Genomic DNA, 18,388 nt, shown 5'->3' with positions numbered 1-18,388 from the left:
AAAAAAAAAAAAAAAAAATTCCATTTTTTAACCTCAAATGCTTGTCTTGAACTCTGTGTATCCTGGTTCATGACAGTTAGGGTATGTCTAAAAACTGTGATGTAGGACAATTTTGAAGTTGGAGGAGAAAATGGGATGGGAGTTTTTAGACGTACCCTAACTGTCATGACTGGGAAAAAAACAGTGAACACAGAGCTAGACAAGATGAGTGTTTGAGGTTAAAAAAGTATATACTTTTTTTTTTTTTTTTTTAGAAAATGAACGATCGTTTCGCTAGATAAGACCCTTCTTAGAGCCTAGAGCCCTTTCAAGCTGCATTTAAACTACATTTTGAAAGTTCAAATTTAGGGGCACCTTTAAAGGAGAAGTCCACTTCCAGAACAAGAGTTAACAGATAATGTCCTTACCTCCTTGTCATCCAAGATGTTCATGTCTTTCTTTCTTCAGCCGTAAAGAAATTGTTTTTTGAGGTAAACATTTCAGGATTTTTCTCCATATAATGGACTGATTATGGTGCCCTGAGCTTTAACTTCCAAAATGCAGTTTAAATGCGGCTTCAAACGATCTTAAATGCGGTTGTAAACGATCCCAGCTGAGGAAGAAGGGTCTTATCTAGAGAAACGATCGGTTATTTTCATAAAAACAATACAATTTATATACTTATAACTTAATGTCAAATGCTCGTCTTACTCTGCCTGGACTGTTCATGACAGTTAGGGTATGTCGAAAAACTCCCATCTCATGTTCTCCGTCAACTTCAAAATCGTCCTATATCGCTGTTTTACCTTTTTTGTTAAGGGTGTTGATCTTCTTTGCATGTTCACTTTGCAAAGACTGTGTCGGTACTTCTGCAGCGATGTAGGATGATTCTGAAATTATTTTTGTTTTTGTTCTACGTTGAGGGAGAAAATATGATTGTTTTTCGACATACCCTAACTGTCAGGTCAGAATACACAGAGTTAAGGGAGACAAAGGCAAGACGAGCATTTGAGATTAAAAAGTATTTAAATTGTATTTTTTTAATTAAAATAACCAATCGTTTCACTAGATAAGACCCTTCTTCCTCGGCTGGGATTGTTTACAACCACATTTGGGATCATTTGAAGCCGCATTTAAACTGCATTTTGGATGTTCAAATATCGGGGCATCATATCAGTCCATTAAATGGAGAAAAATCCTGAAATGTTTTCTCCAAAAAACATAATTTCTTTACGACTGAAGAAAGAAAGACATGAACATTTTGAAAGACAAGGGGGTGAGTACATTGTATGTGAATCTTTGTTCTGTAAGTGAACTAATCCTTTAATCGTAGCTAAAAAGAATGTATTTTACATGGTCCTTTACATGAGAATGACATTACAACTTCATAATGAATGAAAATGATTTGTACAACCAGTTTATTTAATGTTCATGATTTATGATTGTTTCCATTATGACAATTTATGCAAGATTTACAAGTGATACGTAAAAGTTTTCATGATTGACAGTAATTAATTCTGCTTGTTCCACACATTTTGGAACAATTTTAAGACAACACAAAAATAACACTATAATATGTGTACAGTGTGCTTAGGGTTGTTAACATAACATTGCAGTCAGTCCTAAGTTGTGTCCTAAAATAAGACAATTAATGCCTTCCCTGTAATATGTCAAATGCAAAACTCTTTGGATGAAAGGCATCTGCTTCACCCAACAAAAAACATTTGCTGAAAATGTACTCATCCTCGGGTCATTCAAGATGTAGATGAGTTTGTTGATTCATTGGATTTGGAGAAATGTAGCATTACATCACTTGCTTATCAATGGAATGAATGGGTGCCTTGAGAATAAGAGTCCAAACAGCTGATAAAAACATCACAAGTAATCCACACCACTCCAGTCCATCAGTTAACATCTTGAAAAGCCAAAAACTGCATGTTTGTAAGAAATAAACCCAGCATTAAGATGTGTTTTAACTTCAAACCTCTGCTTCCGGCCAAAACACGAGTCTATAATCAATAATATTGCTTTTTAGTGGTTTGGGTTAAATCAGGAGAGGAATCTACATAGATCAAGCACTGCCAAAATGGCTCTAAAGAAATATGTAGGTGGATTTTGATGTGAGAGACAACAGAAGATAATATTATTACGCATTATTATGGATTACAGACTCACATTTTGGCTAGAAGCAACAGGTTTAAGTTAAAATGCCTTAATGATGGACTTGTTTCTTACAAACACATAGCTTTTGTCTTCTTAAGATGTTAAGTGATGGACTGGAGTGGTGTGGATTACTTGTGATGTTTTTATCAGCTGTTTAGACTCTCATTCTGACGGCACCCACTCACTCCATTGGTAAGCAAGTGATACAATGCTGCATTTCTACAAATTTGATGAAGAAACAAACTCAAATGCATCTTAGATGGCCTGAGGGTGAGTACATTGTGAGCAAATTTTCATTGTTGGGTGAAATATTCCCTTTGTAGTTGCTGCACTTGATAAAACACTGACATATTAACTATTTTGCTGACACGTTATAGTCCCATATCCGCAGCATGTTTTGAAAACCAAAAGTGAAGGAAGCCGTCTAGCTGACGACAGGCTTTAGTGTCTCTGCAGCTGCGTTGACTGTGAAGGCGGCGATGCTGATTTGGCGTTTAACCTCGTCCCAGGCCTTCTGCGGGTCCGCCGCATTCTCAATGTCAAACAAAGCATCATAAATCCCTGGGAAAGACTCACCTGCATATTTATTGTGACTGCTGGGCGCAAAAATGATATGCCTGGTAGAGGTGAGAGAGAAAAGACAAACAAGTTGTGCAAAAAAACATGTAATCAGACAACAGGTAATACTTAAACTGATCTCAGAACAGCAGAAGGGTTATTAGTGGCTAAATGGAAGTACAGGTATTGCTAAATTTGGTATTGTGAATAGAAGCGGACTATAACTAGAAAAAGTTGTTTAGAGATCTAATATGTCAAAACTTATGTTTTATGCTTTATGCTAGCACAGTTTCTGCTGTTCAGACTTATTTAAACAAACCACTAATCTCAAGTATTAAACTTGAGTGCGTAACTCATCTGTTCTGGGATCAGTAAGATTTTGTGTGTGTTTTTAAAGAAATTAATATTTTTATTTACCAAAGATGCATTAAAAATGACATTAACACATTTATAATGTTACAAAAGATTTCTATTTCAAGCTAGAGAGTAAAGTTTGTAGACAAGTTTAAAAGTTTTAAAGTTTAAGTTGCTAGGATGCTATAGGTGGTAATCAGGCTGGTTGATGTTAATATCATTAGCAAGTTAATAGCATGTTGTAGAAATGATTAGCATGTTGCTAGCATGTTTCTAACATGGTTTACAAGTTACTAGCATGTTTCTAACGTGATTAGCTAGTTACTAGCGTATTGCTAGCACGTTTCTAGTATAATCAGCAAGTTACTAGCATGTTGTAAAAATTATCAGCTAGTGACTAGCATGTTGCTGGAATGTTTCTGACATGATTTACAAGTTACTAGCATGTTTCCAGCATGATTAGCTTGTTACTAACATGTTTCTAACATGATTTACAAGTTACTAGCATACTGCTAGCATGTTTCTAACATAATCAAGTTACTAGCATGTTGTAGAAATGATTAGCTAGTTACTAGCATGTTGCTAACCTGTTTCTAGCACAATTAGCATGTTATTAACAAGTTACTAACATATTGCTAGCATGTTTCTAACATGATTTACATGTTACTAGCATGTTGCTAGCATGTTCCTAGCATGATTAGCTAGTTATTAGCATACTGCTAGCATGTTTCTAACATAATCAAGTTACTAGCATGTTGTAGAAATGATTAGCTAGTTACTAGCATGTTGCTAACCTGTTTCTAGCACAATTAGCATGTTATTAACATGTTACTAGCATGATTAGCTAGTTACTAACATATTGCTATCATGTTTCTAACATGATTTACATGTTACTAGCAAGTTGCTAACATGTTCCTAGCGTGATTAGCTAGTTACTAGCATACTGCTAGCATGTTTCTAGTATAATCAGCAAGTTACCAGCGTGTTGTAGAAATGATTAGCTAGTTACTAGCATGTTGCTAGACTGTTTCTAGCACAATTAGCAAGTTATTAACATGTTACTAGCATGTTGTAGAAATGATTTTGCTAGCATGTTTCTAACATGATTTACAAGTTACTAGCATGTTGCTAGCGTGATTCTAGCATGATTAGTTAGTTACTAGCATGTTGCTAGCATGTTTTATGGTTAAACATTAGCATGTTTAAACCAGTTAAAACCAGCTGATTCGGCTAAAAAACAGCTAAAACCAGCCTATTTTTATATTTTCAATTTTCATTTTAATTTTAGTTTAAATTTTTTTTTTTTTTTTTTTTTTTTTTTCAATATTTTATTTTCATTTCACTTTAGTCATTAAGTTAAACTAAATAAAATGATCTAAAAGTTTAAATAAAAAGTGGTCTTGGCAACTGAAATATTAATAAGTTCCAAGGTTTTTTAAGGTAACAATTCTAGTAAAATGTTTATTTTATGGTTTTAGATAACTATAACTATAAACCGAGTTTATGTTATGACATAACAGTGTCATCACAGATTGTGTTTACCTGTAAAACGGTCTTCCAGGCAAACCCAGCGGATCAGTGAACGCTCTCTCCAAATACATCAGCTGATCATTTACCATCCGCACGGCCAGAGCACTGACAGACAGATACAGATAAGATTACAGCTGTGAGAAACAGACATCACGAGGAATGAGATGTGATAAGAGCACACCATCAGACTCTATAACAGCACTAATACAATTCCAAACTTAGTCTGAAAACCTAGTCTGTCATTTTGACATACTTAGAGGTGTCGAGCTTGTCAAGACGCTGATGAAAGTCTCGTGCCGCGACCGTGAAGTTCCCGACTGCAGAGAAGAGAGAATCTGGAACAAAAGGAGATAAATTAAGATCTTTGCATCTGGAATGAAAATAGTCATATTAGAGACATAGCATCTCTACTCAATTCTACACCCTTGAAAATCATAACAAGTGATGAGCGACTTTGTAAACTAGTTCTCTCCTTAAATATAAAGAGGTCAAACAACAGATTAATGAGGTCAGCCAAATTTCACAAAAAGCTTGTGAACATTATTATAATATGAGTCAGACATTGCAGTGAGTTGCTGGTTTTGTCACTCTTCTGAGGAAGATGTCCTTCACTTGTTTTGCCTCAGAGACATTTTGGTCAGATTTTTTCTTTGGATTGTTTGACTACTCAAAAGAGTAAAAATATAACTATATAATAATATAATCCAGGAAAAAATTATTTAATTCATTTGTGTTTCCTGCTAGCTAAATGTCACATACATCAACAAAAATCTGTTTCTAAACCTCTTTTTTATTCAAAGTTGAATCTGATGCTCTGTTAATTTAAAAAAATAAATAAATAAATAAAAAAAAAATGTGTGTGTATATATATATATATATATATATATATATATATATACACACACACACACATATATATATATATCCTATGTGTCTTCTAAGGTGTAAATATTACATTTTTGGTTACTATAGTTTCAGGATACATGTTACAAATTCTTGAACTGTATCAAATGATTCACAGTCCGCGATCTGAATAATGATTCGCGAACCATCATTTCAAAAAAGGATTCGGAGCGCAAACTGCAAATCATTCATTTGCGAAATGATTCATGAACCTGCTCCGAACTTCCGAAGTTCCGATCTAAATCAAATGATTAGCGATCCGCGCTCCGAAATCCCCCCACCATCACTTTAGATCAGGGGCCAGTTGAATCAAATCATTCATTCGCGAAATGATCCGTGATCCCGCTCCAAAGTTCCGAACTAAATCAAATGATTCGCAGTCTGCGCTCCAAAATCCCGATCTGAATAATGATTCACGAACCATCATTTCCAAAAAGGATAACTCAATCATTCATTTGCGAAATGATTCATGAACCTTAGTTCCGATCTAAATCAAATTTAGCATCTTCGCCCCACCATCACTTTTTTTAAATAAATTGCGAATCACCAGTCTTAAATGATTCATGAAAATAGTCCTAACTAAATCAAATAATTTAAGACTAGTCTGAAATCCCGATATGAATAATGATTCGCGAACCAACATTTCAGATCAGGACTCGGAGCGCGAATCGCGAATCATTCATTCGTGAAGTGATTCACGAACCCACTCCAAAGTTCCGATCTGAATCAAATGATTCACAAACTCACTCCGAATTCATTTGTTTAGTGAATTATATCTAAACAAATAATTCACGCTATGCGCTTCAAAGGATCGAAATGAAATGATTCGCCATCCACACTCCAAGTTCTTATCTGAAATGAATCGCGAATCATTCAGATCGAATCATTCATCCATAAAATGATTCATGAACCCGCTCCAAAGTTCCCATCTAAATTAAATGATTCGCTATACGCAATGTGATTGAAGTCCTTCGAAACAGTGAATCATCCTGATGGCATTTTGATCGCAAAAGTTTAACTGATTCGGAATTTCTAAAATTATCATTATACATGCTTTTTAAATCAATACAAGCGATGTCGAACGACAGCTCTTTTAATTTGATCTGGTTTTTTATAAGTAAATCGCTTGAAATGACTGATCAATGGCACAAGTTTCAATCAATCGGAGCGGTTCCAGCGTAAATGACTCACTTAATTGACTCGGTTCATCTGTTTTTGTCTTTTCGCTCGTTCAGACATGTTTACACTACATTTGTCAATACTACTACTGGTTTAGCTTGCTAGTTTTAAGACATTAACTGAAATAAGCAAAAAAATCTGATGTTTATTAAATTACGTAAATCTTATTTCATTTATATATTGCCTTTCAATAATTCAAGCAGTTTTTAAGTACCTCTTCAGGAATATTGCTATATTCAAAGGTTTTCTAGGCCTTAAATTTCAAGTAATTCAAGCACTTTAGACACCTTGTACAAACCCTTTAAATAAAATCTATGGTTCCCTAAAGAACCTTTAAAATCCACAGAACCTTTTCAAAGCACAAAAGGTTCTTTTGACTGGAAAAAGTTTATTTAGAATGTCAAAATAATGTTTTTTCTTTGGTATCAGCCACTTTTGGAACCTTAATATTTAAGAGTGTGCGCACACTATTTTTCTATGATTATCGTAATTTTGCATATTAAATAGATGGATAGTATGTGTACCGAATGAGACACTGTACTGTTGCATGGCAGCAGGATGCTTCGCTGCCAGCTGGTAAATGCTTTCGGCGTATTTGGTGAGTGACATGGCGTATTCCACACAGTCCAAAGGTAAGACCATGGAATCAGCCAAACTGAAGATCAGTCCACCGCGAACACGGGCCACGGCTTCGAGCCGGCGGAAACTCGGGTCATAGAATCGCTCCACGATCTCATAGGTCTCATACACGCTGTGGTACACAGGGTAACTGCTGTAGCGTTCGGTTTTCTGGGGAAATAAGGTGGAAAATGGTTGCAAAGCTAATTTTAAATGCTAAGTGTGTAACAAAAGTTTTTTTTAACTGCACAAACACTCACTCTGTTTTTGGTGTATCTCGCCCTTCCAGACGCAATGCCTAATCTGATGAAATACGCTTCAAAATCACTCCCAGAGCCCAGTTTACTGATCCTACAGGGAGATCAAAAACACACACACGTTTGCATAGACAAGTCATGTATCTTTAATCATCAGATGTTCTCATAGACAATTGCGATCGTCCTGAAGCTTCTCTTCATTACCATGGTGCATCTCTTTCTGTGGAGTTGTCTCGTTTATGCCAGCTTTGATATAAAGTCATGCCCTCCTCTCCTTCCTCTGGACTAGAAACCTTTAGAAACACACTATTAACATGATTTGCATGCACATAGATACAGTAGATGAGACAGATAAACTGAATCTCACCTTCTTGGTGATGTCATAAACCAGAGTGTGTAGGGAGGGAGTGCAGTCGACTCTCAGTGTGTACATACCTGCACACATACACAGTATCTGAACAAGAGACCTGAATACTTACAGATGAGATCAACACTTTATAGCACAGAGATACTCATAATGAAGTGTGTGTGTCTGTGTGACTTACCCTCAATAGCAGAGTCTGCATTGATGTAAGCCACGGCTCGCTCCTGCAGGACTCTGGCTTTGTCCTGTAAACACACACATGCAACAGCTCACTGAAGTACTGATTACAGATATGCAATTAAATAATGCAATAATAGCCTTTGCATTCAACTGTTCATTAATTTAGTGGTTATTTTGCTCATTCAGTCAAGCGTTTATTCATTTGTTCATTGATGCATTCATTTTTTATTAATTTTTTATTAATTTAATATGATTTTTTTTCAATCATGCATTTTTTAGTTAATTCAATTAATGAATCATTCATGCATGCATTTTTTAAATTAATTTAATCAATGACTCATTCATTTGTCATTAATTTATTCAATTAGGCATTTATTCATTTGTTCATTCATGTGATTTTAAGCTATTCTTTCATGCATTTTTTAATTTATCATGCAGATTTATTTCTTCATTCTTGCATTTCATTAATTTAATCAATGATTCATTCATCAATCAGGGAATCACTCTGTTTATTTAGTGATTAACTGGTTCTTTTGTTCAAGAGTTTGTTTTTGCATTCAACTGTTCATTCATTAAGTTTTTGTCATTTAGTGGTTAATTTGTTAATTTGTCTACAATTAGTTCATTCAGTCAAGCATTCATTTAGTGGTTCACTCATTCACAATTCATTCTTTTTTTTTTTTAATTCATCATAAAATTATTAATTCAGTTAGATCTATTCCTTCATTAATCGATTTTTTTCACCAATTCAATGATTCATTCATTTGTGCAATAAATCAGTGGTTCATTCAATCAGTCAATGAGTGAATAATTTTGTTCATTCAGTGATTCACTGATTCTTTTGTTCAGTCAAGAGGTAATTTTTGCATTCAACTTTTCATGAATGTTTTTTTGTCTTTCAGTGGTTATTCAATTTGTTGATTTGTCTTCAGTAAAGCACTCATTAATTTGTTCATTGATTCAGTGGTTCATTTAATCATTAATTTATTATTAAATTATTAATTCATTTTTTACATTCATTCAGATTTATTCCTTCATTAATGAATATTTTTTTCACCAATTCAATTAATGATTCATTCATTCATTCAATCAGTGAATCATTATTCATTCAGTAATTCACTGATTCTTTTGTTCAATCAAGAGTTAATTTTTGCATTCAACTTTTCATTAATTCAATTTTTTGCCATTCAGTGGTTATTTAATTTGTTAATTTGTCTGAAATTTGTTTATTTAGTCAAGCATTTATTCGTTCATTGATTTAGTGGTTCACCCATGCATAGTTCATGTTTTTTTAATTCATCATAAAATTAAGTTAATTCATTGTTTCTTTAATGCATTTAATCATTTATTCTATTGTATTTATGTCATTCATTCAATCAGTGGTTCATTCAATCAGCAAATCATTGTTTATTCAGTGATTCACTGATTCTTTTGTTCAATCAAGAGTTCATTTTTGCATTCAACTGTTCATTCATTCATTTTTTTTGCATTCAGTGGTTATTTAATTAATTAATTTGTCAGAAATTTGTTCATTCAGTCAAACTTTCATTCATGTGTTCATTGATTCAGTGATTTATTCATTCATGTTTTTGTCACTCATTCAATTAGTGATTCACTGATTCATTCCTTCCTTCTGTACAATCATTCAATCAATTGTTAATTCATTGATTCTTTAATGCATTCAATCATTTATTCTATTGTATTTGTTTCATTCATTCATTTATTCATTCGATAAGTGGTTCATTCAATCAGTCAATTAGTGAATCATCCTGTTCATTCACTGATTCCTTTGTTCAGTCAAGAGTTCATTTTGCATTCAACTGTTCATTCATTCATTTTTTGTCATTCAGTGGTTATTTAATTTAATTTGTCAGGAATTTGTTAATTCAGTCAAGTATTCATTCATGTGTTTACTGATTCAGTGATTCATTCATTCAATCAGTGATTCACTAATTGATTCCTTCCTTTAATATTTTTCTGTACAATCATTCAATCAATTGTTAATTCATTGATTCTTTAATGCATTTAATCATTTATTCTATTGTATTTGTTTCATTCATTCATTCATTCATTTGTACCTCTGCCCATTCTGTGGATCCCAGCAGACCAAACTCTTCTGCGTCCCAACTGGCAAAGATCAGCGATCTCCTTGGCCTCCAACCTCAAACACACACAAAGAAAAATCATTTTAACTTAAAAAACAAAGCTGTTTTGTTGAGCATCAAACTAGACAACACACACCTTTCTTCATGAGTTTCCCAGCTGCTCTCACGTTCTCGTGCACCACAGCAGCTCCTGATATGGGATCAATCCCTCCAAACACCCAAGCGTCACGATGACCTCCCAGAATTACGTACCTGTCTGAACATACAAAACCAAACTCAACTACATAGCATAAAACTTCACAAAAACTCTCAAAAAGAGTAACACAACTCCAAAATAAAACCAGATAAGCAGATCACCTGGCTCCACCGCTCCTCTGATCCAGCCAATCACGTTGTAGATACGGGTCACCTGATTGTTGGTGTAAATGTTCATACGCACTTTACTGAAATTTCACAAAGACAAAATTCAATTAGGAATCAGTACTTTCTAGTCTTTAACTTTACCCTGCATAAATAAAAGCATCTGCTAAATGCATAAATGTAAATACAGCCTTCATTAGGCTAAATGTGTGTGAGTGAGTGATGGGCTCCCCAAACACAAGGCCTTTGTATCAAATTGGCCAACGTCCAGAGTTCACTACAGAAAAACAACAGAGCCACAGAAGTGTGTATGTGATGTTGTTTGAATCTGTGTGTGTGTGTGCTGTGGGAAACAAATGTGTGCCGTCTCTCTTTGAGAACGCTGAGTGCACAAACCTCTCAGTGCTGCTGACATCATGCATAAAAACGAGTTAACTATTACCAAGAGTGCACGAATATGTGTGTGTAAGCTGATTATGATTGTGTAAAGTTTAAGTCATACTTCATAACAGCAAGATCACAGGTTTTGGGGTTAAAAGTCAAACATGGGCTGGGTTTAATGTTTAGATTGGGCATTTAGTTAACTGTCTGACTAAACATGAAATCACTGTTTAAATCTTTAATAAAGGTATTATTTCATCATTTTTCTTTGAAATGTAAGAACTTTTGTAATCATGTAATTGAGTAATTTTACCACACTTTCCAACAATGACTGTATGATTTTGAGATCCATCTTTTCATACTGAGAACAAGTCATATGCAACTATTACAGAAGGTTCAAACACTCACTGATGCTCCAGAAGGAAAAAAAGCATGCATTAAAAGCCGGGGGGTGAAAACTTTTGAACAGAATGAAGATTTTATTATTTTGTCTAAATATTATATTTTTCCATTTAGTACTGCCCTTCAGAGGCTACAGAAGATACTTACATGTTTTCCAGAAGACAAAATAAGTTCAATTTACCCTGATCTTCAAATTCAAAAAGTTTTCACCCCGCAGGTCTTCATGCACCGTGTTTCCTTCTGAAGCATCAGTGAGCGTTTGAACCTTCTGTAATAGTTGCATATGCTTATTTGGTTCCTCAGTTGTCCTCAGTGTGAAAAGATGGATCTCAAAATCATACACTCATTGTTGGAAAAGGTTCAAATACACAAAAATGCAAACAATTTGTGGGACCTGAAGGATTTTTCTGAAGAACAGCGGGCAGTTTAACTGTTCAGGACAAACAAGGGACTCATTAACAACTATCAGTAAACCAAAAAAAAACAACACAGTATTAAGAATCAAACGTATGGGTCATTTTTATAAATTCAACTATTATTTTCTCTTGTGGACTATGTGTAAACATCTTTTATGTGAGATATCTTATTCAGGTCAGTACTAAATAAACAATAACATGCATTTTGTATGATTTTGGTAAAATTATTAACATTCTTAATGATTCTGAAAGGGGCATGTAAACTTTTGACTTTAACTGCATGTGTCTTCTGGATGTTTTCTATCCATTTGTCTGACAGAAGACATGTTGTTGAAAAACATAAACTGTATGTTTCGTTGTGAATTTACAGAAGTGTTTGTCAGGAAGGAAGTCTCGTACTTCTGATTAAAACCGTCCACAAATCCTGGTCCAATTCGGTACGAGATGTTCAGGGCGCCTTTCCAGTTATCCGGCGGAAGAGGTCCTCCCATATGCCTACAGGAAGAGATAAAGTGAATTTAGTTCATTATACTAAGAAACTTTTTAATCAAGAATTTGATTAAATTTGGTTTATTCCCACATGCATGCTTGATTTTCCTCATTTAATATGATTATCAAATAATTTATTAAATTATAAAATATTATTATTATTTAAAATAATTAAAAAATATACACATTAAATAAAATATATTTTTTTAAAATATTAATAAAATAAGAATATTTGTAAAATATTGTAAAATAAAATATTTTAAATATTTATAATAATAAATATATGACTGTCTTAATTTTTATTAGTTAGTCTCAAATGTTTTTAGCAGTGGCCGACTCACTGCAGCAGGTGAACCGCATCATGATATCCAATGGGATGCACTGGAATCTTAGGAATCCCTACTCCGTCCTCCAGACTAGGTCTGTAGGTATATTCTATGAGACAAAACACAATGATTAAGACAGTAATCTCATGGAGAATGTCTCTGTGGCACAAACACAGACCTTTGGCAGGGTATCCAGGTGTGAGCGGGTCTCCCGCCCCGTTCAGATTCAGCACGTTTCCTCTCTGAGCGCCTCCTCCTGGCAGGTTCCAGCCGTCGGGATACGGCTCCACGCCGTCCGCACAATAATCCGCAGGGTCCGAGAATAGCACGATCCCTTTAGCTCCTGCTAACATTGCATTCTTAACCTGCAAACAAATGTAAGCTAGTTTATTCAAATGTAATTCCAAGTCCATAGTTTATATTTCTTATGTGAAGCATTGTTCACCTTGTTCCCACGGAAGATTTTCCCGTATCTAGCGATGACGATTTTTCCTGAACAATTTATTCCCAACTCTCTCTCCAGCTTAAAGAAATCCTCCGTCCGTCCGTAATTAACATAAACCAGCTCATCCTACAAACAGCAGGTTCATTTTACTTCTGTAAGTTACGGAGTCTGTTTTAATGTTTTAAAAAGAAGACTTCTGCTCACCGAAGCTGCATTTATTTGATCAAAAATGCAGTAAAATCCATTAAAAATGTGAAATATTATTACAATTTAAAATAAGTGTTTTCTATGTGAATATATGTTAAAATATCATTTATTTCTGTGATCAAATGTGAATTTTCAGCATCATTACTCCAGTCTTCAATGTCACATGATGTTTCAGAAATCATAATGATATGGTGATTTGCTGCTCAAGAAACATTTCAACTGTTGAAAACAGATGTGCCGCCCAATATTTGTGTGGAAACTGTGATGCATTTTATTTTTTAAATTTTTTGGATGAATAGAAAGTTCAATTCAGGCATCACCTCTGGTTGTCCTTTTGCAGAAAAAGCACTATAAGGAGGGACGATATCGGTAACATCTTCATAACCTTCAGGGACCGGCTCTGCCAGAGAGGTGTTAAAGATCTGACAAGGAAAAAATGACATGTAGACACCTTTATTATTTATTAGATTATGCACTGCAATCACTATAAAACATCCACAGACACAGTCATGGACTTTGACCTGTCACAACTGCAACCAAGCTGGAGCGGTTACTCGCAGCCTCACTGATGACAAGATAAATAGCCTTAAAACACACACAGACACACTCCAAAGAACAAATGCACACTCTACAGGTTCTCTTTATGTTGTAGAACCATTTTTGGCTGTTTAAGGGTTTAAGGCTGTTTAAGGCTTGAGTTGCTTGATTATGACCGATATGTGTTTTTCAGGGCCGATGCCGATAACCGATATTTTCAACCAATATATATGTCTGGTGTAAAAATTAAAATTAATGTCAAAATTAAGAATAATAAGGGCTCTGACAAAAAAAAAAAAAAAACGTACTTAAAATGATTTTAAATTATTTGCCAAAATATTGCCAAATCAGTTTTAAAAATGACCGATACCAATAATTATAAAAATTCTTAATATTGGCGCCAATAATCAGCCAGGCCGATAATCGGTCAACCACTAATGCACAGTATAAATATACAGGGCTGAACTTTCTAACGGCATTGAAAATAAATATTCTGTCATTTTATTTTGCTTTTCTATGGCAATCTCACACCACATTAAAATATGAATTAATGTGAAATCATCGTGCCTTGGCAAACTTATGTTTAGTCTGGCCACTTCCCCTTCTATATATCTGTGAATACAGTATATTTATATTGATATATTTGCTTCTGAAGAACAGGATCTGTGAAGCAGAACTCAAAACTGATAAGCTAAATGTGATGCAAAAAATACATTGTCACATACATGATTTTGTCTCTTTTTATTTATTCTGAAGTGACTTTTTTAAAATTCATTTGATCTAGGGGTTGACCGATTATAGGCCTGATTATCAGCGCCAATATTAAACATTTATTGGTTATCGGTATCGGTCATTTTTAAAACTGATTTTATTTAAAAATAATTTAAGAAAGTTTTTGTCAGAGCCCTTATTATTCTTAATTTTGACATTAATTTTCTTTTTTATACAGACACTTATTGGTCGACCCCTAATGTTCATTCACAATGATACTAAGTGAGAAATTATTTACTCCTTAATATTCACACAAGGAGCTTAAATCTTATGCATGTTTCACCAAAATGATGTTTTGCATGTGCAGATTTTGTAAACACACGAAAGGGGTCAAATTAGGGGTCAACCGATATGTGTTTTTTTTAGGGCCAATGCACATACCGATTATTACAGATCAAGAATAAGGATAACCGATATTTTAAACTGATATATATGTCTGATGTAAAAATGAAAATTAATCTCAAAATTAAGAATGACATGGGCTCTGACAAAAACTTTCTTTAAATGTTTTTAAATTATTTTATTGGCAAATCGGTTTTGAAAATGGCCGATACCGATAACTATAAAAATTCTTAATATCGGTGCCGATAATCTGTCGAACCCTATTAAAAGGTGTCACATTTTATTATATACACATTATAAATATTGTTTTGGTTTCTTGAAAGCACATAAAGTACATAAATGGCTTTTTAAAGAACTACTGAATATTGAGTTCTTTCTCTGTGGAACTTAAAAGTTTCCCCTATGACATCATCAGGCCTTCTTTGTTCTAAAAATTCTAATTCTATTTGAAAAAATGTTTAAAAATTTGTCAAATGGAATTTTGTTCTAAAAGAGTACAGATGTCTGTACTCTGGTCTGAAGAAGTGCATGTAGACTTGCAAACTAAGTGCAATTCTTAGTACAAGTGAGTATGCAAACTAGTGGTTGACTGATAAGGGTTTTGCAACGTCTGTTGCAATATCTAGAAGGAAGGGTGCTCTATATATTTACACATGAACTGCTAAAATTAATACTTAATTTTAATATTATGCAATATTACTGATCGATCCTGAAAGTGTATACAGCTGTCTACCATTATTAATTTAAGATTCTACAAAAGAAAAAAAAAATGTTTTGGGTTTCTGGTTGTCAGTATGTACCTCATTTCCCAATTGGTCCACTATGGAGATGTAATTGGGACTTGTTTTATTTGGATACGACAGCAGCACGTCATATGGCACTAGCTCCACTGAGTCCAGCCCAAACTCCATCCATTCAGACCGGATCTTCTCTGCCAGATCCAGATTCTGCTGCGATCCAGCCAGGTGGGGCAGTTTTGTGAACTTCCTGTTTAGGTGACAAACGTGAATTGCGAGAGACATAATCTAGGTCTTAAAAGCTAGGTTAGCAATCTGTATGTTTTAGAGTAGCATTCAATGCAGATATGCACTCAAAGCAATAGTGATGCAGCAACTAAAAAGATGTAGATAAACCTGTTTCTTCATCAAAGGAGATTCTGAAAAAAATTAGCATTAAATTGCACTTGCTCACCAATGGATCCTTTGGAGTGAATGGATGCCGTCAGAATCCAAACAGATGATAAAAACATTACAATAATCCAGTCCAAACTGATCATAATCTGTAATAACACGTTCTTCAGTGAAAAAGTCCATCTTCCTCACATCAAAATCCACCGACATATTTGTTCAGAGCTGTTTTAGTGCAGATTTCTCTCCTGATTCAGACAAGATTACTTTTTCAGTTAAAAGTTAAAAACATTTTGATTGATGTACTGGAATGGTGTGGATAACGTGTGGATTATTGTGATGTTTTTATCAGCTGTTTTATCAACTCTCATTCTGACGGCACCCATTCACTCACTTGGTAGACAAGTGATGCAGTGCTACATTTCTCCAAATCTGATGAAGAAACAAACTCATCTACATCTTGTATGGTCTGAGAGTGATTGCATTTTAGCTAACTTTAATTTCTAGGTGAGTTAATCCTTTAATTATATCATTTAATAATGTCAGGAATAGTTTATCTAGGCCATGTGGACAGCTAGGCAGCGTTTTCCCACCTGAGATGGTGTTTAATATTCTCTGCCTGCATCTCATCCAGAAAGTCACGCAGGAAGCTTTTTGATACCTGTCCATGATTGACAGTAGTAGGTCGAGCAAACCAACCTGAGAACAGCAGTTATGAGAAAAAGACACCTGTTATACCAAAACCATGTCTGAAAAACATTAGTGATTCATCTGCATTAGAGAAAGTATGATGAATTCTGAATGCTGTTTAATCACAAATGCAATAGAGTATTATTGATGCAATATTTAAGAGTCGAACATTAATAGAAAAAGAGGTATTGCCAAAATAAATTTCCATCACTTTTAAAGATGTTAAAATTGTTTGATATTTCTAGTTTTTCCATAATTGTGGGACCTCTGAAAATCTCATTCAACATTGTGCACTTTTAAATCCAAAATAAAAGTGTTTTTCCATCAAAAATCTTTATTGGAACTAGATGAATCTCAGTATAGTCACACCTGTCCCAAAGGCATTCAAGACCTGTGGAATGCAGCGCATGAGATCTGGACATGTGAGAACAACAGGTATCAAACACCTGAAATTGTTTTTGACCATAAGCAATGATTAGCAAATAAATCCACAAGTTAATGCTGAATCTGAAGGGTCCCCAGTATTTAACAACTTTGTTTTGTTTTATTGCTATCTTCTGGAAAACTTATGCACAGTGGACAGTCTTAAACAACCTGACTCTGCATTAATCACGACAGGCATTGCACATAATTATAAATATTTTTACAAAGGTAGAGGAACTCACCAATAATAAAGCCAATCAAAAAGAAAGCCGAAATAACCGTGAACCGGCAGATCCAGCTGATTATTTTCTCCTCAGATCCCATTTGACTAAGCTCCGCACATAACGAGCTGAAAGTTGGCAAACGAGTACTAAGAGGAGAGCGATATGTAGGCGGGTCTTCGCTGGTTTGTGTTCATTAGTTCATTGCAGCGAATCGGTTCGTTTGAGCGAAAATTGATTCACCAATTCGCTTGCCTTATCAAGCAAAATAAAAGTTACCGCGTTTTACGCGTTCAGTTTTGCAGTGACACCAATATTTAGTTAAACATCGCTGATGAAAGCAAACTAAAAAGCCAAATTTAAGCTAGACCAGTTTTCAGTTAAAACATTTATTTGAAAACAACCACATATTTATACTTTATATTACATCTTTTATACTTTTAAACTAATCAGTTACATTGATTATTTCAGACGGAACATTTAGTATTATTTCAACATATTTACACTATAAAAGTTGTGATTCTATCGAATCATTAAAACGAACCGATTCTGAAGAATGATTCTTTAGCGAATCGAACATCGCCGGTTCAGTGTTCAACTGTCTGTAGTTCACACAGGGCCACAATAACATACAAACGAGCACACAGATGCGGTTAGGGCACATAGTGAATCTTAAATTAGAATTTCAGTGACTCACTAATGATGTTAGTAAAAGTAAGGTGTAAATGTGCATAAACCGAACTCATTTGCCATCGTTTGGACAGCTGCGGTATGTTGGCCGGTGTGCGTTGCTGAAGCGTGAACGCGCTCGGGAAGTAAAGGAATGCGCCGGGATTATGCAAGAGAAGAGAGGAATCCTGTGGGTGTAGGGGTTATTGTTCTAGTTTCGTAGTTTTTATGTGGTTTACTGGCATAAATGAATGCGTGAAATGAAAATAGAGCCAACTATCTCGGCTCTGGCACTCGCGTAGCAATAGATGGCGCCGTTGGCCCCTGTTTGATTCATTTATTCGCTGCAACCAAGGACCAAACCTGCAAAAATAATAGAATAAAATAAAGTA

General features: G+C 34.6%; 1 protein-coding gene across 1 annotated transcript; it reads right to left on the bottom strand.

The window, feature by feature from the left end:
* Positions 1-2,374: 2,374 nt before the first annotated feature.
* naalad2 (N-acetylated alpha-linked acidic dipeptidase 2) lies at positions 2,375-17,501 on the bottom strand. Its single transcript, XM_051130121.1, has 19 exons — positions 17,349-17,501; positions 16,587-16,692; positions 15,667-15,853; positions 13,537-13,638; positions 13,010-13,135; positions 12,743-12,929; positions 12,580-12,673; positions 12,149-12,244; positions 10,548-10,633; positions 10,327-10,446; positions 10,164-10,246; positions 8,087-8,150; positions 7,909-7,976; positions 7,746-7,834; positions 7,545-7,635; positions 7,191-7,455; positions 4,838-4,919; positions 4,597-4,689; positions 2,375-2,759 (listed from the first exon to the last, which is right to left on the bottom strand). The coding sequence occupies exons 1-19, from the start codon at positions 17,428-17,430 to the stop codon at positions 2,567-2,569; spliced, it is 2,214 nt and encodes a 737-aa protein (XP_050986078.1). The 5' UTR covers positions 17,431-17,501; the 3' UTR covers positions 2,375-2,566.
* Positions 17,502-18,388: the final 887 nt, after the last annotated feature.

Source organism: Labeo rohita, chromosome 15 (genome assembly GCF_022985175.1).
Source record: "Labeo rohita strain BAU-BD-2019 chromosome 15, IGBB_LRoh.1.0, whole genome shotgun sequence".
In the NCBI taxonomy this organism is placed as follows: domain Eukaryota; kingdom Metazoa; phylum Chordata; class Actinopteri; order Cypriniformes; family Cyprinidae; genus Labeo; species Labeo rohita.
Note: the sequence above shows the minus strand (reverse complement) of the source record. Positions and strands in the feature narration are given on the sequence as shown.